This window comes from Lynx canadensis, chromosome B2, assembly GCF_007474595.2.
Source record: "Lynx canadensis isolate LIC74 chromosome B2, mLynCan4.pri.v2, whole genome shotgun sequence".
Taxonomy (NCBI): Eukaryota; Metazoa; Chordata; class Mammalia; order Carnivora; family Felidae; genus Lynx; species Lynx canadensis.
The window spans coordinates 25,256,690-25,282,668 of NC_044307.1; the positions used below are offsets into that span (position 1 = coordinate 25,256,690).

Consider the following 25,979-nt stretch of genomic DNA (forward strand, 5'->3'; position numbering starts at 1 on the left):
CATATACCCCTAGAGAGACACTGTTGCCCAGATGCCCCAGGAGACATGTATAAGAATGTTCACGGCAACAGTGAAAACAGACCTACAGTTTATTGATAAAAGAGAGGAAAAATAAAATACATTTGCCCAATGGAATATAATACAGAAATATCATGAATGAATCTTAGAAATTCAACGTTCACTGAAAAAAAGTGAGTCACAGAAGATGATGTATACAGTATAAAGTCACTTTGTACAGCTCAAAACCAAATAGAATTAAATTATATACTGTTTAGGAATATAAACATATGTGACAGGCGTGTTTTCAAAAAGGCATAAGGATGATTGTAGGACTCAGGCTAGAGGTAGGGGGGGCCTGGGGAGGAAGCACATGCATACAGTGAGGGTACAAACAGTGATCAGTCTTATGTTCCATGGTGGGTTCATGGGTGTCTATAATTCACAGTGTCACATGTATTGCATTATATGTATCAAATATTATACAATTAAATAAATTTGAATTAAAAATTTAAATATATAATTACAGAATAAAATTTAAATATATATTATATACTTTAGTATATAGTATATATTATTCATGATATTTATGTTACATATTTATAAGATATATAAATATATTTAAATATTTAATGTTTAATTTGAAGATGTGATATATTATTAGTACTTTATTATTACTATATTTTTACTATGTTATTAATATATAATCTAAATGTAATGTTTTAAAGTTATATATTTTATAAAATTATCTATATTTTTATAAAATAAAAAAAAAATTCCTCTGTGACAGGAAGGACAAGATCTTTTAAGAACCAAGTTGGCTAATGTTTAATGTGTAGACGTTTTTCTTGCTAAAATGTAAATTCCTCCTCTTGGGAAAGTGAGAGATTCTCAAAGTGAGTTAACTCAGTACAACCAGGCATTTGAAGAGGCATCTATGAGCATGTAAAATCTGGGGCAAGGCTTTAGACTCTAATGGGAAATATTACCGAAATATCAAGGGACAGGGGTATCCAGCTGAGCTGGGGCAAGCCAGATGTTCACATCAAACACTGTGGTTAAACACACAGGCTCAGAAGTCAAGCTGGCTGGGTCTGAATGCCAGCACTTGCACCTGCTAGCCATGTCACCCTGAGCAAGTTCCTTAACCTCTGTGCTAGTTTCCTCATCCGAAAAATGAGAATTATAACAACACTCCGAGATAAAGAGTAAATAAGTCAGACATGGAATGTGCTAGCAACAGTACCCAGCATGTAACAAACATTCAAAAATATTCTGTATATTTACTTACTTCTGTTAATTTTTTTCCAAGAGGAAGCCAGTTTTTCCCCAAAGCATAATTTCCACCAAAAAAAAAATTTAAAAGCAGCAATTATGTTTTAGTTCCTAAAAAAACCATTTGAACCAAACTGTTTGCTGATGCAAAACAGATATGATTTGTATTCCCCCCAAAACTGATACATTTCTCTTTCTGAGCATATAATTTGTGCTAAGCACCAGAATAAAACTCATTCGCTCACCACTAATTAGTGAATTATTCTGGTAAGCATTATCTGAAGCCTGTTGAGTGCCAGTCACAGCAGATACAAACCTGAATGAGATAAGGCCTCTGCCCTCAAGGGCCTTATGGTCTAGAGAGTTGTAACCGACCTCTGACCTCTGTAGAGGAGTGGAATAGAATAAATGTCCCAAGAGAAGGAGGATGGGGGGTGGGGTCAATGAGCAGGAGTGGCAGTGGTGGGGGGCTTCCCGGAGGATGCACTGCAGGATCTGAGTCCGTGAGAACACAAGCCAGCAAGCAAGTATGGGAGCAGCACACTGGCAGAGACAGCGAGCCGTGCCCCCTACTGCTGGAACTTCAGGGGTTTTCAGGTACCTGAAGAAAACGATGGGTGTGTGGGGGTAGAGGAGACAAAAGTGGCAGGAGATGGACCCAGAAAGGCCCGGGGTCCTGGTTTCCTCAAACTTTGTAGGCAAAGCAGAGGAGTTTGAACTCTACTTACCTAGAAAGCTATGGGAGACCTTGAAGGGCTTCAAAGTAAGATACAATGAGATTTACATCTTAGCAAACTCCTATCTAAGCAGTCTGGAAAGCACACTGAAAGGAGGCTGAGACAGAGGACAGGTTGGAAAGTGCTGGTCAATCTAAGTGGGGACAGATGGAGGCCTGGCAGGAGGAATGGAAAAGCTGGGAGGGATTCCAGGCACAGCAAAGGCAGAGCGCAGGCAGAACACGGGGCTGGATCACTAGACTGCAGAGGGGAACAGCCACCACACGTCTGTACCATCAGGACAGGTTTCTTCACTTCTCTGTGCCCTGGGTTGAAGTCATACAGGGCTATGTCAGTGTTAGCTCACAGTAGGCGTTCAATAAATCATAACTATTGATTCACTTATCACAAATTATTTTGTGGAAGAAATAGCATATTTCTGAGCATCACTTACCAAAATGAGAAATGTAGCAGGAAGAAGGGGTGTAGAGGAAAGATTATGAGCTAGACTTTAGGCATAGTAAACATAAGATGCACGTGGGGCAACCAGGTAAGAAGCTGGATATCTGGAATTTGGGAGTCTGGTGAAGCCAAGGCATGTGAGAAGTTCCTCAAGTGTAAGAAAGAGAAGAGGAACAGAGAGAGCGCTAAGGATGGCGTCTGGAGGAGCCCAACATCACAGGGCCCAGCAGAGTGGGGATGTGTCTAAGCCACAGAACAAGCAGAGATAGGAGGGCAAGCTGAGAACATGGGGGCAAGAACTTCAAGGCAGAGAAAGCTTCAAGAAGAGGGGTGTGATTGATCTTACATCATGTGTACATTTTCTTTCTTTTTATGTTTACTTATTTATTTAAAATTACAAAAAAAAATTTTTTAAGTTTACTTATTTATTTTGAGAGAGAGCATGCATGTAGGAAGGTCAGAGAGAGATGGAGAGAGACAATCCCAAGCAGGCTCCACGTTATCAGCACAGAGCCGGACAGCAGGGCTCAACTCATGAACCATGAGACCATGACCTGAGCAGAAATCTAGAGTCCGACATTTAACCAACTGAGCCACCCAGGCATCCCTTCAAATATTTTTTTTTAAGCTTATTTATTTCAGTTTATTTGTTTTTTGTTTGTTTGTTTGTTTGTTTTTGAGAGAAAGAACAGGGGAGGGGCACAGAGAGGGAAAGAGAGAATTCCAACCAGGCTCCATACTGTCTGTGCGGAGCCCCACATGGGGCTTGATCCCATGAATTGGGAGATCATGACCTGAGCCGAAATTAAGAGGCTGAGCCACCCAGGTGCCCCACGTGTGTATTTTCACATGCTGCAGCATGACCAAGGAATACAAAGGGCAATAAAGCATCCGACGGGCTTGGCAGCAACAAGACACTGCTTTCATGGGGTTCATGGGTTGGAAGCCACCTTGACACAAGTTAGGGAGAGAGTGGGGCATGAGGACGTGGGACTGATGGCTGGGAAATGGAGCCGAGACATAGCAGACAGTAAGTAAAGGGGAGTGTGGGGTTAAGAGGGAGACTTTTTGGTGTGTCTACAAAAGGACGGGAAGTCAGAGTCACCAAACATGGTGAGTTCACACAGTACTGACTGAGGTGAGCTGTGAAAGGTGGCATTGCCCAGGACACACGGCCATCGTGAAAGTGTGTGCAAAGTGTTCTAGCACCAAACCCCAGCCCCAAGGACTCAGGAACCTCCGACAAAGGCAGTGCTGTGGGAGCTGGGAATGGCGGATGAAGATGAGTTTGGTGAGGAAACTGGGCTAGAAGGGGGGCCAGTGCAGGTGAGCACATCAGCAGATGCCAAGGCAGAGAAGCACAAAGGAGGAAGCTTTCTTCAGGAATGGCAGCTATTCAATGTGGGGGACACACAGAAAGGCTGAGGGGAAAGGAGGGGCTGGCTACAAGGACTGGCTAGGGCCAGGCTGCCCGGCCCAGCCCAGGTGCTTGAACATCACTGTGAGGTTACTGATGGATTTTAAGTAGCAGAATTAAATGACCAGGTTCTTGCCTTAGCAAGGAAACTCATATGGAAGACAAACTGTCTTAGGAGGCCAAGGGTCTGAAGCAGGAAAAGAGTGGGCAGGAAGAGAGGAGGAGGGATTACCTTTAAAGGTCTTAGGAATGTGATATTATCAGAGTCCACTCACGGCTAAATGAAGAGGGCAGAGAGGAGGGCTTAGTCCTCCAGGGATGACCTGGTAGAACGTGGACCACTGCATGAGACAGAGATTGTGAGCTGGGGTGTGGGAAGAGTCATGAGGCAATGAGTTCAATGTAGACACACTAGTTATGACTAACTTCCAGGCTATCAAGAGGAAGGTGCTGAGCAAGTAGATAGAAATATGGCTCTAGGCCTCAGGGGGAGTCTGGCTGAATAGAAGTTTAGAACATATTACCCCCTAGTCATAGCAGAAGCCCTAAGACATCTGCTCAAGTGAGTACCGATCTCTTGGGCTTTGGTGCTGGCTCAGCTGGAGCAGCTCCTCTCTCACTGATTACAGCTAGACTCCAGGTAGAATACACCACAAGCAACTACCTGAGGACTGTGCCAAGGTGTAAGAGTAAGAGATTGAACGGAGCCAAAACTTGAATAATGACCCATAAAAGGGATGAGTTTCATTTTCCTTTTCTTCCTTTGAGTCCCAATTTTGAAATATGGGGTACGGGGTGAATCACACAACTGCATGGCAGGCATTAAAAACAGAAACTGGTGGGGCGCCTGGGTGGCGCAGTCGGTTAAGCGTCCGACTTCAGCCAGGTCACGATCTCGCGGTCTGTGAGTTCGAGCCCCGCGTCGGGCTCTGGGCTGATGGCTCAGAGCCTGGAGTCTGTTTCCGATTCTGTGTCTCCCTCTCTCTCTGCCCCTCCCCCATTCATGCTCTGTCTCTCTCTGTCCCAAAATAAATAAACGTTGAAAAAAAAAAAATTTATAAAAAAAAAAACAGAAACTGGAGAAGACCCTTAGAGGTAGCCAGAGGACAAGGACCAGGTTGCCCTGCATGAGGGAGACTGCTTTTTCTTTCTCTCTTTCTTCTCACCCTACTCCAAGCTGTGAAAGTACACAGCCAGGGGCCTGCACTCCTAGTACAGTGTCGGGGCAGCTACCTAAAACCCCAAGACAAGGCTGGCTCTTTGACCAAAGGTACCAGAAAAAGGGGCCCCTTGTATCTGAAGACTGTAGGTGAAATCCCTATTATTTTGTCCATCTCTTTTTTCTGGCCGCTTTGCCCTAAAGACGGTTCCAGATGCACAGAACTGTACAACAGAGGAGGGGGTTACTAAAACCTGTCTTTATGAGAGAAATCTTTCTTTCTGGTCATAGGAGCTTTGAAGGGGGTTTCTAAGTCTGCATATGAACTGATGAAGTGATTCACCCCTAGGCTCTGCATGCATGGGGAAGATGCAAAAAAAAAAAAAAAAAAAAAAAGTATACAGCATAAGCTTCAAGAACTAAACTACCATATAAACCACCGCCTCAGTCCCAGCATAGCCTGAGTGGGGCTTGTGTGGGGCAGACATGAAGAAGCTTTGAGAGCTGACCTGATGCTGGAACTACCACCCGCAGAAGGCTAAACAGAATTTGTAGTATGAACCTAACCAGGTTGATTGCATGCCAAGGAAAAACAAAACGGGCAAAACAAACAAACAATATTTCTCAGAGTTCTAACAGGATGATACCGAAAAGACAGCCAACAAATGCCGACCCCCAAAATGACCCAGATATTGGAATTATCACACAAACACCTCAGGGCAGGCATTATCACATGCATTTCATTCAGTTTAAAATATTTTCACTCCTCTGAACCCAGTAGGGGTAAAACAAGGACAGGCAAGAGTGTCAATTAGGATGGGTCACTAGATCAGACTCATCACTTAAGAGTTTCATAGTTCTGGGGCACCTGGGTGGCTCAGTTGGTTAAGTGTCCAACTTTGGCTCAGGTCAGGTTTGTGAGTTTTAGAGACCTGCATCAGGGTGTCTGCTGTCAGCCCAGAGCCTGCTTTGGATCCTCTGTTCCCCTCTCTCTCTGCTCCTCCCCTGCTGGTGTTCGCAAGTGCTCTCTCTCTCTCTCTCTCTCTCTACCTCTCTCTCTCTCAAAAATAAGTAAACATGAAAAAAAAAAGTTTCATAGTTCATTACCAAACGGTGTAAGGGCTAAGATTCTACAACAGAGCACTGCCATGAAGTAGCTTCCTTAAATCATGTGAATTGCAGAACAGCTGAATAAAAGCAGACTTGTGATATTCCAGGGCTTGTGTCTGCAAATGCTTTCTGTCAAGGGCCAGAGAGTAATTTATTTTAGCTTTGCAAGCTAAGAGCTAAAATCACAGTTACCAGATAGGTAGGTTAAAGGTGAGAAACCTCTGACCTGCTTGACCCTGACCGCCTGGGGTGGGCCATCTGGGATCCAATGGAAACAGACCCAGGATAAAAAGCTACCAGACTGAAGAGGGTCCTGGTGGGTCAGGCAGACGTTGGTGGGGACCAGGTCACTTTTGCTTTTTGCCTCAGATACCCCCAGATCCCAATGTGCCCTTCTCCTGAGAGCTAAGCAGTTTCAGTTTGGTTAGCTTGCTGGAGGCTAGGTTCCTGAGTCGCTGACTGAAATTCCACAACGGAGTGCCTGGTAATAGCCAACAGTCACCAGTGTGTAAGTGGCCACCAGCACAGGCCCTGGGCAGCAACATTGGGCGCGGAGGAGGAAACAGGGATGGAGGGGACACCCCAGATTGATCTCCAGGTCTTAAAGTGCTAGCCTTCTCGATCAGTGCCCGGCCTTACGAAAACAGATGGTGGGCCGGATTTGGCCCACAGGCTGCCAGGTTTGCTGGCCCCCGTTCTTCTGCCTCTAAAAACTTCAAAGATAAGCTTGAAGGACAACCTAATGAAATGTGAATCGCAAAAAATTTCTTTATCAAAATATAAGGTTTCATATTTGAATACAATGTGCGTTTTTACACTCACATTATTTTAAATGAGACTTTACATCAACCCCTCCCTCCTTGAAGTTCACTATCAGGTGCAGGAAATGTGAACACTGAGTTTTATAAAACCTTTTCCGGAGTCATGAAAGTGTTACTTTTGGAAATAGAAAGCATTGAAAGACAGACTGGTTAGGGGTGCCTGGGTGGCTCAGTTGGTTAAGTGTCCAACTTCGGCTCTAGCCATGATCTCACAGTTTGTGAGTTCGAGCCCCACGTCGGCCTTTGTGCTGACAGCTCAGAGCCTGGAGCCTGCTTTGGATTCTGTGTCTCCCTTTCTCTCTGCCCTCCCCTGCTCACACTCTGTCTCTCAAAAATAAACAACCTTAAAAAAAAAATTCAAAACACAGACTGGTTAAACCATATTACTTCCAAGAATTTGTTACTCTTCCTACTGCAGAGCTGAGAAGTGGAAGCAGATGAGATAGGCCTTGTTAGTACACGTCATAGTAAGACATGAGAAGGGGAGGGCAAAGATGTTACTTGTCACGACATCGCCCGCTTGTGAAACCTACCCTGATAAATGGTTTCATCTTCCTCAGTCACGTAGGCATTGGCTCCCCAGATCACCATCTTATTGATGTAAGATGGATATCTTGCAGCTGCTATGAGTGCTGTAATACCACCATCGCTCCACCCCAACAAGGACACCTTCTGAAACTTCAATGTCTGTGATAAATACAGAGAAATGCACAGCACAGGTGATTGCTCCTCTCTGCTAGAGAATCTGATCATTAACAATCATCCAGATCAATACAGTGTGGGGTTTGGAGCATCACTTGATAATTAAAGTCCTAGAGGCCAGCATTTGATGACAGAAATGTTTTTTTCTCATTTAGTTCTGGTGTAAATGTAAGTATCATAAAAACCTAAGTACACAGTATTGTTTTGAATTATGAGGGAACAACATCTTCTGTTTGGATAAAATCTCTGGAAACAGTGGAGATCAGCTGTCCTTAGAAATGACAAATCACATGTGCATGCACACCCACACCTGAGCAAAGACTTTGAGACTAGTAATGTAGATTAGACAGGGGAACTTGATATTTACTGGATGAAATGAAGTCACTGCACCTGATAAAACCACTGAGGGCAACTGTGGCAAGAAGTGTCTGGAGACAGGCTGGAGGAGAATGGTGTCACAGGAGGTTATGCTAGTCCTTATATCAACCAGGCTCTGAAAATGTGTTTGACAAGGAAACTGAACAAAGATTACATCTGACAGATGTTGCCTAGGGGTAAAACTAGAATGACTCGGAAAATTAAAGATTTAACAAACATCAGTCCAAGATACTGATGGGACTATAAATTGCTAGAAGTCGCATGGATAATAATTTGGCACTATCTTGTCCAACGAACATTTGCATCTTCTATAACCCGGCATCATCCCCTAGATATGTATGGAACTTTTGCACATGTGTACCAGGAGACAGGTGTAGGGTGTCCACACCAACGGTGTTTATAAAGGAACTAAAACGTCCATGGACAAAACAATGTTCACTGCCCTGCTGCTCATAACCACAAAAAAAAAAAGGAACTTAAAAATTAAGTTATTTATCTACCATTAGAGATATATTAAATAAGACAGTACATCCCTACAATGGACTACTATATGACTATTATAATATTTATGTAAATTTATATTTGTTAACATGAAAGTATTTCCTCGACAAACTGTTCTAAGAGTAAGTTGGAAAAACATTAGATATAGTATGATGCCATCAATACAATCCTGTGTATTTATATGTGTCAGAAGATTGGCTGGAAAGGGAGTCTCAAAGTCATAACAGTGATATCTCTAGTTGGATTGTGGGATATTTCTACTTCCTTATTCACACCTATTTGATTGAACTTGAATTTTCTATAAGAATCACATGGCATCACCCTTGTAGAAATAAAAACAAAAACAAAATAGATGAAGACAGGCCCAGTCATCCTCCCTCCTCTGGGCTCTTCCCTGAGAGACCCACCTTCATCAAATCAACTGCATCTTTTGCATCCCTTTCAAAAAAGTCCAATGGGAAATCTCGATCTGGGGGTCTGGAATGTCCATATCCTCGAGGATCCCAGGCAACCACTGTGAAGAGCTTTTTATTGAGGTTCTTAATCTGAGGTCCAAAATCAGTCTCTCCACTTCCTAAAAACAGCCACTTGGTTACCCTCAGGTGAAGGATTTCATTATTTCAAACACAGTACAGTAAAAGCAGAAACAACTACAATCTTAAAACAAAGTAACTAGTTTCTACTCAAAGTTAGACAGTGGGATGCAGTCAGCAAAATAGTCTTGTGATGATAAAATCCATTTACTGGAAGGCTGACTTCGTTTCCTGGTAGAGTTCAGACCTGCCTTTTGTCTCCTCCCAGTGGCTACTTTGAGGACAGAGGCTCCAATACATTTGGCCCTGTATTATTTCAGCATTTTTGATACTTTTTCAATTAATCTTCCTTAAAAAAAAAAAGGAATTCATGAAATTGCATAGAAATTGACTTATTGATATGATATGTTTCTGGGTTATTTTTTCTTTCCTTTTAAAAAACTGGCTGTTATAGGGGCACCTGGGTGGCTCAGGCAGTTAAGCATCCAACTTCGGCTCAGGTCATGATCTCACGATATGTGGGTTCGAGCCCTGTATCAGGTTCTGTGCTGACAGCTCAGAGCTTGCTTCAGATTCTGTGTCTTCCTCGCTCTCTGCCCCTCCCCCACTTGTGCGCGCGCACGCTCTCTCTCTCTCTCTCAAAAAAATAAACATTAAAAAAAAATGACTTATAAATGAGAGAGATCCCAATATTATCTGTCAACAAATGTATGAGATTTGGTACAAGTTATTCAAAGGAGAATTCTAAATTCCCAGGTGTTTTTTACTAAGCAAATGTGAACAGCCCTGAAGATTTTATTTTCTGGTTATAAATAAATACCAGAAAACTCAACGAAAACACTGAAATCAGGGGGAGGGCAGGATGTGGAGGGAGGAAATCAAATTAATTATTTCATTAAAACACCAGCAAACGTTAACCAGCAGAACTATGTTCTTGAGCCTGTGGTGGATCTGACTGGCAATTCCCAGCCCACCTGCAAGGTCACGGCCACTGTGTGCACACACCTACTGCATGTGGCCCAGAAGGCCAGACTCTCAAGGAGCCCAGTCTAGGGACCAGTCAGCATTTCATTTTTATTTTTATTTTTATTTTTATTTTATTTTTTTTAATGTTTATTTATTTTTGAGACAGAGAGAGACAGAGTATGAACGGGGGAGGGTCAGAGAGAGAGGGAGACACAGAATCCGAAGCAGGCTCCAGGCTCTGAGCTGTCAGCACAGAGCCCCGTCGGGCTCGAACTCACGGGCCGTGAGATCATGACCTGAGCCGAAGTCGGACGCTTAACCGACTGAGCCACCCAGGCACCCCAGCATTTCATTTTTAAAGTCTGCTTACTTTCTAAGAACTTGTAGCTCAGGCCACACATGGATACTGAACATCTTGCTTGATAAACAAGCTACTATTAGAAAATGTCTTTCAAGATGTTACAGGATTCTGTTACAGGATAATGTTAATTATTATAGGACTACCATTCTTCCTGGAAAGATCTATCTTTCTCAACATCAGGTAAATAAATCATTCAGGAAACCTAAGGCAAAAATATAAATGGATTTCAAGCGCAGGTCTACTGCTCTGACACACGAAGCATCTCTTGTGGTCCCTGGGCTGAAGAGACTTCCACATGGGAACCACCCTGAAGGAGGTGGAGGAGGTGAGAAGGTGGGAAAAGGGAACAGTTTATCTCAAGACCAATTTCAGAAATGATGAGACGCTTCCTTTCTGGCACACAGGTATACATCTGAATACCAAATACTAAATACTAAAGAACACTAAAACCTTTAAAAAATTATTTTAAGGAATAGTTACCAGTATATGATACCTGAGAAGGAAACACAATACTGGTTGCCTGTGGGGAAGGGTACTGGATACTAGGTGACAGAGGACTGGAAGAGAGAATCTCACTGTTTTTAATTTGGGGATCAGGTTAACGTTTTACATAAAGAAATTAAGTTATGAAAAGTTTTTTATACCTGGATCACGATCACAATACTGAAATAATGGAAATTTAAGCCGGTAACTTGTTCACTACTTTACAGATACCTTTAGACCTACACCAGTCAATGGAGTAAATCTCCTCCTTTGAAGCTTAGGAGGAAAAAAAAAATACTAAATACTATCTAGACAAAGATGCTTCAATAGCTACAATAGTACCACAATCAGCTAAGGCTCAGTCAAGTGGAACCATCAAGTAATTGAAAATTTTAGCATTTTATTTTAGAAGAAAAAAGTCATAAGGAAATAGTATATATTGGGATTATTTAACTAAGTCAAAACAATATTAAAACCCTTAAAACCAAATCTGAGATGTCCTGGGATTGCTGGAAATTATCCCCCTAAACTGTCTACATGTAAATTACTTATCTGGAAAATGAGACAGATTCAGTTGGCTTCACCATGCTCCATTCATGCCAATTTAATTTTGATTCACAAAAAGTCTTTAAACTAAGCTTGTTCTTAGCTCTTATTTTAATTGAGCATATAATCAACTGCAACAGGGCAATCCATGTTTTAGCACTGGAAGTCTTGTATCCTGGAACCCCTCAATTCCAGGCACACTGGGATGGTTGGTCACTAGCTCATCTTCTAGCTTCATCTATCCCTTCTTCCCACACCCCTTTCCTCGACTCCTATCATCTTCCTAAATTGTAGGCAACTACACAGTATGTCTGTAGGAGAAAAAAACCCGGGTATTTAAAAGAATAAAGACTACATAGAGTAAAAGGTTGCCTTTCTTTTCTGAGTCACTTAAATTTGTAGCAAATATTAAAGCATTTAAGGGGTGGCTGGGGGGCTCATCAGTTGAGCGTTTGGCTTTGGTTCGGGTCATGATCTCATGGTTCATGGGTTCAAACCCCGTGTCGGGCTCTGCACCGACAGCTCAGAGCCTGGAGCCTGCTTCAGATTCTGCGTCTCCCTCCCTCTCTCACAAATAAATAAATAAAACACTTAAAGCATTTCAGCAAAACACTAACGTTAATAATCAACATTTGGCATCTACTATTGTGAATGCATCCTAGACTACACAGCATGCAAATTCCATGAAAAAACTTCCAGACCCAACATTCCAGGAAGCAGCAGGACCGCATGCTCTCCCTCTCCAGTCCGCTGATAATGCAAGTGGACACCATTCACAGCCACTTTGGCAGAGGTTACTGAGGTGCTGGAAGAGAAAAATCCCATCCCCAAAGAAAAATTACTTAGCACAAATGTTAATATGACAAAATCATCCTTTTACATACCCGCGTCAGCTCCAGGACCCTCCTCAGGCTTCTTGGATTACTCTGATGTGTGCTGAAGTTTTTCCAACCTGAAAAGGGACCTTTCTAGACTGCAGATCTGAACTGTGCCTTCATATGTGAATATCCTACAACACCAGCCCAGGACTTACCCTACAAAAGTACTGACATGTTGCTGCAACCAGTGGCCACACAGGTCCCATGGGCATATGCCTGGTGAGCTGGAAGCCAGGGGGCCAGTGTGCAGGCTGACACAGGAGCTCCACACAATGGAACATTAGGGTCAGCAACAACAGGGCAGACCTTGGAACAGATCTAAAGGGATTACCTGAACTTCAGCTGCATCGACAGAGTTCCTAAAGGTGAGATGGTCTCAGGGGTCCCCAGGCAGTCCTTTAGGAGTATGGCCTCTCATGTTCCCTAGCCAGCCACAGAAGCATTCTTAGCAGGAATGCCTGTCTGCACTGCTATGGCCAGACCGGTTTTTAACATGTTGAAATATTTGTGTTGTTAAACAGCCAGGTCCATAAGCTTCCATCCCAAGAGCCCTCCCCTGTACCGTGGACCCTCCTTGGCCCAAAACCTCCGACACAGGATCTAACTGGACATGTTGGCACAGGAGTGCACCTTGGGCCAGAATCAAGGCCAGGGTCTGCTCTGACTCACATGTGTACCTTACCAAGGGTCCTTCTCTGAAGAAACTGTCCTCTCCTGCTCTTCCAGAAGCTCTAAAACGACTATGCAGGGATATATAGCAATAGAACACATACATGGCTCCTGCATCAGGCCCTAACAGCCTTCCCACCAATTTCCCAGACAGCTGAGTGACACACGGAAGGGACATTTTGGTATGCCAAGACAGATGCGAGAAGGAGGTGCTCCTCTTCTCCACACAGAATATTAAGGAATTTAAATTAACCGCTGCCTCTCTTTTTCTTTTATATACTCTTTATCCCTATTTCTGCAGTTAGTTAAAATGCTTATTGAAATGAAGCCCTTTTTACAAAATGAGGTGCTCTTTCCTCTTTGGGTTTCATGTCATCGCCCATTTCAAATGAGCATGCAGAAATGGATGTGCTGAATGCAGGTACACCAAGTCTTAACACAACTTCTGCAAATATGACAGAATTGGGTGGTAATAAAGCTGGGACATAACCATAAGCTCATTACCTATAGGAAAATTATGAGGAGCAGTAACAAAGCCACTGAACAAGCGTGGTGGCATACTGACACTGCCATGTTACTTATCAATGTCCTATTCTTTTGAGCCATTCATTTTTACTGTTCAGATGGCTCTAGGATCCAGATAAAAGCAAATAACACTCTAGTAATAAAGATTCATTTCCACAAACATTTATTGACACATCTGTTTTGCCCACAATCTAGTAGGAGAGAAGATAAAAGACACAAGAGATTTGCTCTGCAATCTGCCGGGGAGGCGTAGGTTATGACTGAGACAAGAAGCATGAGGAGCCCGGTTGGAACAAGTTATTAGTGTTTCCTATATTCACTACACAGGAATGAGGCAGCTCCCTAACTAGAGGTGACTAGCATTTGCATGGCTCATGTTAGTGATAACATGTACCTTTATTACACCTCATGCCCTAAAGATCTTTGAGGGTCTCCCTTCCTTGGCGGTATTCAAGAATGCTTGTAAGAATCATCTTGTGCCGTGAGGAGGTTATGCACAGTATCTTTCTCAACGTCCAAGTTTTCATGGCTGGGTGTGCTCTCACTAGGTGCATCTGCTCAGGGGCCCCCACAAGGGCACTGCCTTCCAGGGGCTTCCTTTCCTTCAGCTTTCGTGATCATTCTGAAGTCTCTTCTGCAAAAAACCTCTATATTCCCTTTGCATTTTGCTATACCTGTGTTTGGATTCCCTGTTCCAAACTTTTCCTCTCAATTAACCCCATCCCATCCTTTGGTTGCCTAAAATGAATGTAAAAACCATGTAGTCTAGATTTGGCATAATGGAACTCAATGTCAGGGAAGGGTTTACTAAGGCAGAAGATGGTTTTAGAAGGGAGACAGGGGCACCTGGGTGGCTCAGTGGGTTGAGCGTCCGACTTCGGCTCAGGTCATGATCTCGCTGTTCATGGGTTCAAGCCCCGCGTCGGGCTCTGTGCTGACAGCTCAGAGCCTGCAGCCTGTTTCAGATTCTGTCTCTCCTCTCTCTCTGCCTCTCCCCTGCTCATGCTCTCTCTCTCAAAAATAAGCAAACATTAAAAAAAATTAAAAAAAAAAAAAGAAGGGAGACAGAGACCATTATCAGGGTTGAGTAGAGGTATCTGAAGAGGAGTGAAAAAGTAGAATTTGAATTAACTTCCAAGAGAAGTAAAATTTTGAAAAAAAGACTGTGATGGGGAGGGTGCTCCTAGAAGAAGAAATAGCATGATCAAAGGCCCGGAAGCAAGGGACGTATGTCGGGGGAAAGGCAGTGTTCAGTCTGGCAGGGGTACGGGGGCAAAGAGTGAGCACAGTTTGGGGCCAAATGCCAAGGGGGCTTGAAGCTAGGCTGAGGGGAAAGAAAATGCCCCTAGTGCCTTGTCATCAACATCCTGTATGTCACCACACCAGAGGTACATGCCACTATCATATCAGCCCACCCACTGGGGTTAATGGAGGCTGCCAAAAACCTTTCATCAATCTCCAGGTGGAGGAAACAGGGCAGAGAACTGTTTATGAATGAAAGTAAATCAAAGCAAATCAATTACAAATACAAGAAAAAGCATTTTATTAAACAACAGAATTATTGAACGATTTATTTTCACATAAATATAAGACCAATGAAATGAGTAAAGCATTTTTTCTCCAGCTTATCAAGGGGCTCTTGGACAGTAATTCAGGCCTTACGTTATGTGTGTTAAAAGAAAAATCAGGCTGCAGAGACCAGGCCTTTGATGGCCCTGAAATGTGCTTATTACTTGAACCACAATCAAACTCTTACATAGGAAAAAGTATACAAAACTTCAGAAAATTTATAAAGACCAAAAATGAATCTTTCAGGTGTCAATCCATCTTTACCACCACTTTCTCCCTAATAATCACGTTGCTTCTCTAACCCAGGTGTTCTTAAGCAGGTGTGCTCATTAGAATCACCTGTGGAGAGTTAAAACCATTAACTGTCTAGTGGGTGTCTCGGGTGGCTCAGTCAGCTGAACCTCTGACTTAGGCTCAGGTCATGATCTCACAGTTCAGGAATTCAAGCCCCACATCAGGCTCGCTGCTGTCAATGCAGAGCCCACTCTGGATACTCTCTGCCCCTCGCCTGCTTGCACTCTCTCAAAAAAATAAATCAAACATTTAAAAAATATATATAAACTGCCTAGGACAATCCTGGGAGAGACTATCACTCAATGACTGGGGCAGAACCCTGACAGGTGCTTCCTTTTTCTTTTATTTTTTTATTTTTTTTATTTTTTAATGTTTATTTATTTTTGAGACAGAGAGAGACAGAGAATGGGGGAGGGGCAGAGAGAGAGGGAGACACAGAATCCGAAGCAGGCTCCAGGCTCTGAGCTGTCAGCACAGAGCCCGACGCGGGGCTCGAACTCACGGACTGTGAGATCATGCCCTGAGCCGAAGTTGGATGTTCAACCCACTGAGCCACCCAGGCACCCCTCTATTATTTTTTTAAATATGAGAGGTTTCACAAATTTGCGTGTCATCGTTGCACAGGGGCCATGCTAATCTTCTGTGTATCAGTCCAATTTTAGTATGTGTGCTGCTGCAGTGAGCACACTGACATGTGCTTTCAATAACACCAAAACTTTACTGTACTATTTATTCATTCATTCATGTACTTCCTAAACTCCTATTGCTTTGGGCCCTCCATGTAGTTTAGAGGCTGGCAGGAAAGACAGATAATTAAATCTGCAACTAGCAGGTACTATGCAGTTTGCCTAGTATTATGACAGAGAAGTTGGGGGATACAGGAGATCCTGAGGGTGCAGACATCAGACACTAAGTTCCCCACACCTTAACCAACATCTACACAGCTGCTAATCAGCCCCTTTTTATGAGAATATTTCCAACTTCCCACTATATCAGTGAGGGTCAAACTTAGATTTGCATCATCTGGCAAATTTAAATCTCCAGATGCCCAGACTGTACTAAATCAAAATCTCTGTGGTGGGATACAAGTATCTGTGTTTTTTTTTAATTTCCCAAGAGATTCCAATAAGCAACCAAGGTTGAGAACAACTATACTGTTAATTTCTTGTAGAAGGAAAAAAAAAATCCTATCTCCCTATTGAAAACAGCCTATATAGGAAGGCACGCTCACCTAGAATAGCCTATATCTTACCTCATATTTGTCCTTGACTCTCTTTTTCTGGGTGGCTGGATAGGCAATTTTGTGAAAGGGTTAGAAGGAGGTCAGGAGCAATACAACACAATATCTTCCGGACTGAGGGGGCTTGAGCTGCTCCCTTCAAAGAAGGAAAGTTTACTGTGGTGGAAAGCAAGAATTTAACAGCTTGCAGAAAATAAACTAAAACTCACATTTAGTTTCATTATTAAGCTAAATAATGAACTCTACTAAGAGCTTACATTATATTTACCCTAATTTTACCTTTGAGGAACCTGAAGATTGGAGTGTTTAGACAACTTGCCCCAGTCACATTACTAGTTATTTATACCTGAGTGTATGACATCAGAGCCTTTGGCATTTTGCCCTTTGCTTAGAAATAAAAATGGGGTAGGGAGACCTGGGTGGCTCAATCGGCTAAACATCTGACTTCAGCTCAAGTCATGATCTCACAGTTTGTGAGTCTGAGCCCCACATCAGGCTCTGTGCTGACAGCTTGGAGCCTGGAGCTTACTTCGGATTCTGTGTCTCCCTCTCTCTGCCCCCGCCCTCCATCTCTCAAAAAAATAAATGTTATAAAAATTAAAAAAAAAAAAAAAAGAAAAATGGGGTCAATTAATAAAACACATCCTCACTCTGAAAGTCCTACACATTCTCTGTATCTCTTATGTTCGGCTATTTCTGTTGTATATTTTTTCCAAAGTAACCATTAGCTCAATAAAGTATTAGCTACCCCCTAGGGCTTGGAATTAAATGAATTTTGAGGACTTATTTTGCATCTTTTACACACTGCATTATTAGATGTTCTTATCTGTATCATTACTAATTGTAGCTATTAATTAGTGAATTATTATTATATCCCAGGACTTTTACATTTATTGTCTCAAATCCTCAGAAGTGCAAGGCACTTGGCTCGGAGAGATTAAGTAACTTGCTTACATTTGTGCAGCTCGGAAGTAGCAATGCAGCCTTGTAAACACCAGAGGCCTTGTTTTTTCTGTAACCTGGAAGCTGAACAAAGTCCCCAACAGGGCTCTAGCCCTGGGGCCACTCACCCGGACTGCCAGACAGAAGGAACAAGGCAGTGCCAGGGAAAGGAGGGTCTTTGATTCTCAGGCAGATCATCCCAAGGTTGACATCAGAAAACAGTTTTCTTCCGACAGCTTTTTAGGTTCTATAAATTACTAATACTGTAACTGTACGTGACATACAACTGCAGGTAGAAAAGCCTTCTTACCCGGTCCTGGAACAAACCACTTTACAGACTACAAAATAAAAAAGAGAGTTCCAAACAACAGACTTACAAAAACAAGCTTTTGGAACACAACTCAAGTGTAGGTTGGGCACCGGCTGTTCTGAGGCAAAGGTTTTAAAAGCAGCGCTTTCACCTGCTTACATTGGGCTGCAGCCTCATTTCAGGATTAACGAATACCACTGCTGGTTTTCTCTGATTACATGTAATATCAACTTGCAAATGCATTTATGAAATGGCAGTTTGAAATCCAGAGAAACCGGTTTTTCAGAGATGTTTTAGGAAGAACGATTTACATTAAATGGATGGGGCCTTCCTGCAACCATGAAATAACCTATCTTAACTTGGGTACTGGCACATAGTAACCTTATTTCAATCTCTTTCTGCAAATTGGAAACTGGATAAATTTCCATTTTTCCATGTAGATTTATACAGCTGTGAACATTGACATATTTTTCCATCTGTATTAAAATAGTCCCAAAAGTCTCCTAAAAGTTCTAAAATATTTAAAAAGAATTTAAATAAATCAAATATGAAATTCAAGAACTAGTTAATCACAACATAAAAATTTAAAGCTGGTCAGATTTTTCCCTTCTCCTTCCAAATCAAACTTTCAAATGAGAAGTTTCCACATTAGATCAACTCAAATTCTAAATTTTTTTTTAACATTTATTCATTTTTGAGAGACAGGGTGCAAGCAGGGGTGGGGCAGAGACAGATGGAGACACAGAATCCAAAGCAGGCTCCAGGCTCTGAGCTGTCAGCACAGAGCCCAATGTGGGGCTCGAACTCACAAACCGTGAGATCATAACCTGAGCCTAAGTCAGTTGCTTAACCGTCTGAACCACCCAGGCGCCCCAGATCAACTCAAATTCTGAATGCCAGGTACCCATCTAGCATTTGACTTTTCCTATAAATGGAACTGATCCATCAGCAGTTAATTGCATACATATCCTGTGTACATTTGTGTACAGGTAGAGAGAATAAAGTAAAGCAAGTTTCATGCTGCTCTAACTACATTTTCTGCTTAGTATCTCTTGGGGCCAAGAACACCCATTTTTAAGACAGGTCAGACATTTAAAAAAGGGGGAGGGCGCCTGGATAGCTCAGTTCGTTAAGCCTGGGGCTCTTGGTTTTGGCTCAGGTCATGATCTCATGGTTGTGGGGTCCAGCCCCAAGTGGGGCTCTGCACTGAGCGTGGAGCCTGCTTGGGATTCCCTCTCTCCCTTAAAACAAATAAATAAAATAAATAAATAAACATTTAAAAAAAAAGACGGTAGGTCAGAGATTAATCTAGCTGTTTTTGTTGTTTTATCTCGAAATATGCATGAGGGATAGGGAGGGTCAGAAAAGAAAAAGACAAATTCTTGGCTTTCTCCACCTACACCATAAGCTCTGAGAGTCAGGCCAAGGATTGTGAATTTTCCCAGGTTCCCAAGGTGGTTTTTTTGCACATTACAGTTCAAAATAAGGGGAAAAAAGAAAAAGAAAAAAGAAGGAGTACAAGAAGGTGACAACGATGACTCAGGGGCTTGGGCCTGACTACAACAGCTCATAGGTTAAGGAGATTCTCAGGCTGGTTTTTGATATAAGAAGCAGGAGACACTGGAGCCCTGAGGGTGTGAAGACACAGGGCAGAGCAGCCAACTAAGAATGAAGGGTTTGAGATTCTAATCTCGGTCATGAGTGTGTCCGTAACTATGGGCAAATTACGTTACCTCCCTGGGTCTCTCGTCTCCACAATGAGGGGCTTGGACTCCATCACCCAAGTCCTTTAGGGCTCTCGAGTCACAGAACTGAAGCCGACGCACGGCTGCAGTGCCAAGGCCAGGAGCAGCAGAAGTGGTTACTTCCACCGCCTCCCGCGCACCCACGTGGGACAGGCTCGGGTCTTGGAGCAAAGGGCGAGAGGGCAGCGAGGCTGCGCCCACGGCAGCAACCCGCACCGCCCTGCCCGCCCGCCTCCTGGCTGGCGGGTTGCCCTCCCACTGCCCCCCAGCACGCAACCCTGGCCGCAGGGGCCCCCGGAGGGAAGCGGGCATCATTACCCGAATGCGGCTGCAGGCCCAGCATGCGGGACGTGGTTCCCTGGCTTCAGCACCGACAGGAGTAGCCGCACCTGCCGCACTGCACGGCCGCCCAGCACTTCAGCCATGGTCACAGGTTCCGAGGAGCCCCGGAGCGCGCATGCGCCGGCTCCACCTCCCGCCCCGCGTCCACCCCCCCCCGCCCCGCGTCCACCCCCCCCCGCCCCGCGTCCACCCCCCCCCGCCCCGCGTCCACCCCCCCCCGCCCCGCGTCCACCCCCCCCCCGCCCCGCGGCCCCCCCCCCCCCCCGCCCCGCGTCCACCCCCCCCCCCGCCCCTCACCGCCTGAGAACAAGCCTGCGCCCCGCCCCACTACGTCCCGCTACGCCCCGTCGCCAGGAAACATGCAAGCGCCAAGGTCTAGCCGCCGCCCTCAACACCCTCCGCCTTGCCGCGACAAAACCCCGCTGCTCCTGAACTTCCGGCCAGAGCCTATCGCCCGCTTCGGCTTGTCACGCCGGGATGCTAGGACCCGTAGCCCGCCGGGCTCTTTGTGACCCTTGTCAGTAACGGGGCTCGAAGTCCCAGTGGTACCGCAACACAGATCGTCTGCTCTCGGGGTGCCAGCTCTGGCTTACGAGGGGTACGTCCCAGTCGGCTTTGCCCTCCCACCGCCGCGGTGACCAGTCCCTCCAGAGAGGCGAGGCTGCACCCCTCCCCCATCCCGCCCTTCTCAGGGAGTGGGTGGTGAGGAGGGACCTGTGGACGGAGAAGGAGGCTTCAAGGCTGGCTGCAGTCGGTGGAGTGAAATGCATTTGCTTCTAGGAATGATGGCATTATTTTTTTTTCCTTCATATTACCTCATACTCATTGCTTGGTATGGCTATTGTAAAAAAAAAAAAATAGTGTTGGTGAATATGTGGAGAAATTGGAACCCTGTGCGCTGCTGGTGGGAATACAAAATAGTGCAGTGGTGGTGGAAAATAGCATGGCGGGTGCTCAAAAAAATTAAACGTACAATTATATGATCTAGCAATTCCACCTGTGGGTATATACCCCCAAAGAATTGATGTGTCTCAAAGCTATTTATGGTCATAGCATTATTCACAATAGCCAAAGTGGAAAATTGGAAAGCAACCCATATGTCAATGGAGGGATGAAGGTTTATACCTGTGTATACATATAATGGAATGTTGTTCTGTAAAGAAGATGGAGGGACGCCTGGGTGGCTCAGTTGGGTAAGCCACCAACTGTGGCTCAGGTCCCGATCTCAGGGTTTGTGAGTTCCAGCCCCACATGGGCTCTGTGCTGTCACGTCAGAACCTGGAGCCTGCTTCAGATTCTGTCTCCTTCCCTCTCTGCCCTCCCCTCCCCCTTTCAAAAATAAACGTTCAAAGATTAAAAAAAAAAAAAAAGGATGGAAATTCTGACACATGCCATAATATGAACTTTGAGACATTATGTAACATGTTACAGCCATGGGGGTTCTGATACCTGCAGTATCCTCACTGGCCCATTTGAGTTTCTTGGGCAAAAATTTTCTTTCAACATAAATCTACTACATCAATTTCCTGCATAGAAGGAAAGAGAAATACAGTTCAGCTGTTATCATCTGACTTTCAGAAATCTTTGGTGGGTCAACGTTTCCTTACTTTTTCCTGAGAGGTTGACTGGGATTTATCAGAGATCATGAGAGTTAAAAATAGTTGTCTGTACAATTTTTAATACGTTATCCCACTGATAAATCAGCAAAAATGGTAGCACTGTGAAAAATGGTAGATTTAAGTTATTGGTTACAATTTATTTTTAAGTGTACACTTGAGAACTAGTCCTTTATGTATAACACTACTGTGCAGTTTTGATTAAAGAGTAACTTTGTGCCAGGCACCTTATGATGCATTATTTTAATCCTCACATCAACCTTATTGGCCTATTTATAAAATGAGGAAACTGAGATTAAGAGAGGTTAGGAAGCAGGCCTTGAGTACATAGCTAGAGTACAGAGGAGAATTTAAGCCTGCTTGGTTTCAGAACCTGTATTTGGATTGTTATGTGTTGTGGAATTCACTGTAACAGCATTAGGCCTTCAATGATTTCTTTGTAACCAGATGCTTCTTTGGGGGTGCCTGGCTAGCTCAGTGGGTAGAGCCTGAGACTCTTGGTCTCTTGATCTAGGAGTCAGGAGTTCAAGACCCAGGTTGGGTTACTTTAAAAATAATAATACAAAAAGTAAAAATAAAATATAAAAACACTTTCAGATGCTTCTAAGATCTTGAACATATAAATACCTAGTGTTTTGTTTTGTTTTGTTTTGTTTCACTTCAGTCCTTTTCAGTGAAATTGCACTTTAACCCTAGCTGATTGCAATGGGCAAAACCATCAGTATTTCACTTCTTACTCCTCATTTTGTTCTGTTTTGTTTTGTTTTGTTTCACTTTATTTTTTTGTTTTTTTCCAACGTTTTTATTTATTTTTGGGACAGAGAGAGACAGAGCATGAACGGGGGAGGGGCAGAGAGAGAGGGAGACACAGAATCGGAAACAGGCTCCAGGCTCCGAGCCATCAGCCCAGAGCCTGACGCGGGGCTCGAACTCACGGACCGTGAGATCGTGACCTGGCTGAAGTCGGACGCTTAACCAACTGCGCCACCCAGGCGCCCCATGTTTTGTTTCACTTTAGTCCTTTTTAGTGAAACTGCACATTAACCCTGGCTGATTGCAATGGGCAAAAACCATCAATATTTCACTTCTTACTCCTCCTAAAAAATTAAAACCCAATGGGCTAAATAAAGTAAATTTAAAAATTAAACCATGATTTTGTATTAAATTCAGTTTTGGCGGTTAGTAGATATTTTTTATCCTACAACAGATGTGACAAAAAGAATTGATCTCATTGACATGGTTACCCTTGTATCGAGAGAAATTAGAATTAATACCATCTACTTTTGCACATTGTGGCAAGGAAATTTTTACCATTCATAAAGTCAGCTTGAGCTTGTTTTCCACTGTAGTGTCACAGCCCACTTTTTTTTTTCATGTTTATTCATTTTTGAGAGAGAGAGAGAGAGAGAGAGAGAGAGAGAGCATAAACAGGGGAGGGGCAGAGAGTGAGACACAGAATCCAAAGCAGGCTCCAGGCTCTGAGCTGTCAGCACAGAGTGCGACGCAGGGCTGGAACTGGCAGACCGTGAGATCATGACCTGAGTCAAAGTCGGATGCTCAACCGACTGAGCCACCCAGGTGCCCTGTCACAGCCCACTTCTGATGGAAAACACTTTTATCTGAAATTGGCTAAGCCCTTTATCTTAGTAAACACCTAGTTTTATTTATATTATTATTAAAAAAAAAAAAACTTTTAGAAGTAGTGCACATTAAAATGTACATCAAAATACTATTTAAACCATTTTCTGAGAAAGAAAGAACCATTCCTGAAGACCTAATTTCATTTTATGGAGCCAAAACAAATACTGAAACCACAGCAACAAGTGGAAAATATACTGATATCACAAAGCTGAGAGAGCTGGAGGTGTTATTTACCAGTAGTAACCTTAGGGTCTGAATATCTTTTTTGGAACAAAGGTATGGATAGGCTTCTCTCTCATCTTGTAGTCTGTGTCATCTCACTTAACTGATTTTCTACCCAATTGATTTTCTTGTATTGAAACTCCTTAGATACAAATTTGGCTCTTTTCAGCCCAGTTTTGACAGAGTGGGGGCTGGAGGAAGGACTTCTGAATCATGTTTGAAGGACAGCAATGCTGCAGGCTCTCAAGGCAGCAAGTTTTCATCCTGAGAGACAAATAGCGCTGTCCAGAAGCTTCCCCTTTATACCATCACTTCCTCTTGCCTGCTAATAGCGGGAGGGTGAAAAGGAGAGTTCATACAGGAAATGTCAACCTACGTGGAGAAGCCCAAACAGTTTCGTTTACAAACACATCATTTCAATTACTTATATTTGAGGTACAAAATTTTATTTTTAGAAGGCCATTAAAAATACATTCCATTTTTGCCTCTTAAAACATTGATCATTAAATCTCTTGGGAATTTAGAAAATTTAAATACTGTTAGAGGACAGAGGTACAAGGGATACATTTAGAAAAGCAATGATCCACCCCCACCCCCACCCCCACCCCAGCAAAGCCTGGGACTCTTTCCCCGTTCAATTTTCCTTTTGGTCTATGTGATCGAATGCTATGTGGCAACTAATAGTGAGCCTGGATATCTGTGGATAAGGGGCTGAGGTTCATTACTTTATGGCACTGCTCTTCTCAACCGGGGGCGGTTTTGCACTTCCAGGGAACATGTATGTGGCAGTGTCTTGTCACAACTGAAGATAGAGTAGGGGAGAACAGCACTATTGGCTTCTAGCAGGTAGAGGGCACTTTCAAACATCCAAATCCTCCAATGCACAGGGCAGCCCCCACAAGAAAGAATTACCTGGCCCAAGATCCCAATAGTGCAGAAGTTGAGAAATCCTGTTTTACAGTCCCACCTCAGGGGTGTGTGTGTGTATGTATATCATTTAGGGCCAGAGGGGATTTAGAACCAGAACCACAATACTGTTATCAATCACCAGTTCCTAGAATCTGTTCTGACAGCCGGAGTCACCATGCTGCATCCTTCTCTCCCTCCTGGAAGGGCTAAGCACAATGACATACCCTCTCTGTTTATCAAAGTGCAGACAGTGATACTGGATGGCCTGGTTGGCTTCAGTCTTCTGGTCTTCTGGTTCCTTCACTCATTCCTGAGTTTCAGGAGGACTGTGAATGATGCTAGCTAAAGGCACAGTGACCAAGCTTTGAAGCAGTCCTTTTTTGACATCACAGTTCACACACACACAAAAAGAAGAAATTTCTACAGAATCCTGGGGTAAACTGAGGAAGCTGCTCAACAGTGATCAGCCCCAAAGCTCCAGTCAGAGCATACATGCTCCCTCTTCAGGGCAGAGGTTGGGAAAATATATAAAGTATCAGAATGCTAGGAAAGAACTTAAAAACTTAGTCAAAAATTTTTGTAGTTAACCACAATTAGTAGCAATTCCTTGCAACAAATGGAAAATTCTGATATTTTTGTTCTCTATTTTTTTTCTCCTTACTCCTTAAAATCCATTCAGCTAATTTATGGAGTGGTGATTGCATGTAATTTTTAAAGCCTGTAGTGACTGATACAACATTTGATACTGAAGTTAACAGACCTTATAGCTTTGGAATGAACTGTAGTTTTAATAAAAAAAAAAAAAACTATTTGAAGAGAACTTGCAATTTCACTGTACTCTGGTTATAATTGGAGCCTACATGGAGAAGAGAGCATAAGGTAAGAAAGTTGACTTAGTTTACATTTCTCTGAATTTGCTTTTCCTTCTCAAACAAAACTCCAGGAAATGAAATGAATAGCATCACTGAAGGTTATGGAATATACTGAAACAAAATTATCTTCCTCAAATACCTCCCCTCTCCCTTTCAAAACCCAATTAGGCTTTTTTTTTTGTGGGGGGGGGGGGCTTGACCATTAATAGATCTTCCTGGTTAGTGGGTTGTTTGCTGTAGATTTCTTTCCCATGCTCCAGCTATGGGATGCAGGAGAATTTTATGCAGACATAGAACCTCTATCAGGAAGGAAAGAATTCTGAACATTCTGAGGCAGCACATTTTCAGTGTGTTACTAAGTGAGATTACCTTATGCTGCCAAAGCCTGTTCTGGAATTAGCTCTGGCTGATGTGTATCAAATAATTCAGAAGGTCTATTCTTGAACACTGGTAGAGTGCATAGGCCAGCTTTCCTACTGTGGCTCCCTTACTGCCTTCTCTCATCAGCCACTTTTGGAGCATCTGGTAAACCTTTTCTTTTAGTCCATCTCGCTCATAGTCATGGTCAATTTCATCAATCTGAGATTCAGTGAAGCCCAGCTTACGTGCACAGTTTTTCCATTGCCTTCCCAGATTTTCCCTGACTGGGTCCAGATGTTTATCAGTCAGACTAGTGATATTATCTGCCAAACAGAAAAGAGAAGAAGACATAAAGCTTTGACCCATTTGGAACATTCTAGCTTCAAAAACCTGTAGAAAGAGTCCCAGGAGACAGTAA

General features: G+C 43.4%; 2 protein-coding genes and 1 non-coding gene across 9 annotated transcripts in view; all 3 read right to left on the reverse strand.

The window, feature by feature from the left end:
- BPHL (biphenyl hydrolase like) overlaps window positions 1-20,048 on the reverse strand; it is a 38,228-nt gene extending 18,180 nt beyond the window's left edge. Inside the window, exons 1-4 of one of the 4 annotated variants that reach the window (XM_030314939.2) lie at window positions 19,918-20,048; window positions 12,129-12,232; window positions 8,946-9,112; window positions 7,491-7,644 (exon numbers count right to left, since the gene is read on the reverse strand). In XM_030314939.2, the coding sequence (XP_030170799.1) occupies window positions 7,491-7,644; window positions 8,946-9,112; window positions 12,129-12,232; window positions 19,918-20,024 (532 nt within the window). In that variant the 5' untranslated portion in view covers window positions 20,025-20,048. Of the gene's footprint in view, window positions 1-7,490; window positions 7,645-8,945; window positions 9,113-12,128; window positions 12,233-16,614; window positions 16,980-19,587; window positions 19,738-19,917 lie in introns of those variants that run through there. The other 3 variants (XM_030314942.1, XM_030314940.1, XM_030314941.1) reach the window with 3 other exon arrangements.
- Window positions 15,942-16,048, reverse strand: LOC115515083. The gene has a single exon (XR_003969149.1). It is a non-coding gene; the product is annotated as a U6 spliceosomal RNA (small nuclear RNA).
- Window positions 20,049-23,849: 3,801 nt separating the features above from the next.
- The window catches only part of RIPK1 (receptor interacting serine/threonine kinase 1), a 41,196-nt gene continuing 39,066 nt past the window's right edge, over window positions 23,850-25,979 (reverse strand). For all 4 annotated transcript variants that reach the window (XM_030314946.1, XM_030314947.1, XM_030314945.1 and 1 more), the window contains exon 11: window positions 23,850-25,884. In XM_030314946.1, coding sequence (XP_030170806.1) covers window positions 25,598-25,884 — 287 coding nt within the window. In that variant the 3' untranslated portion in view covers window positions 23,850-25,597. The remainder of the gene's footprint in view (window positions 25,885-25,979) is intronic.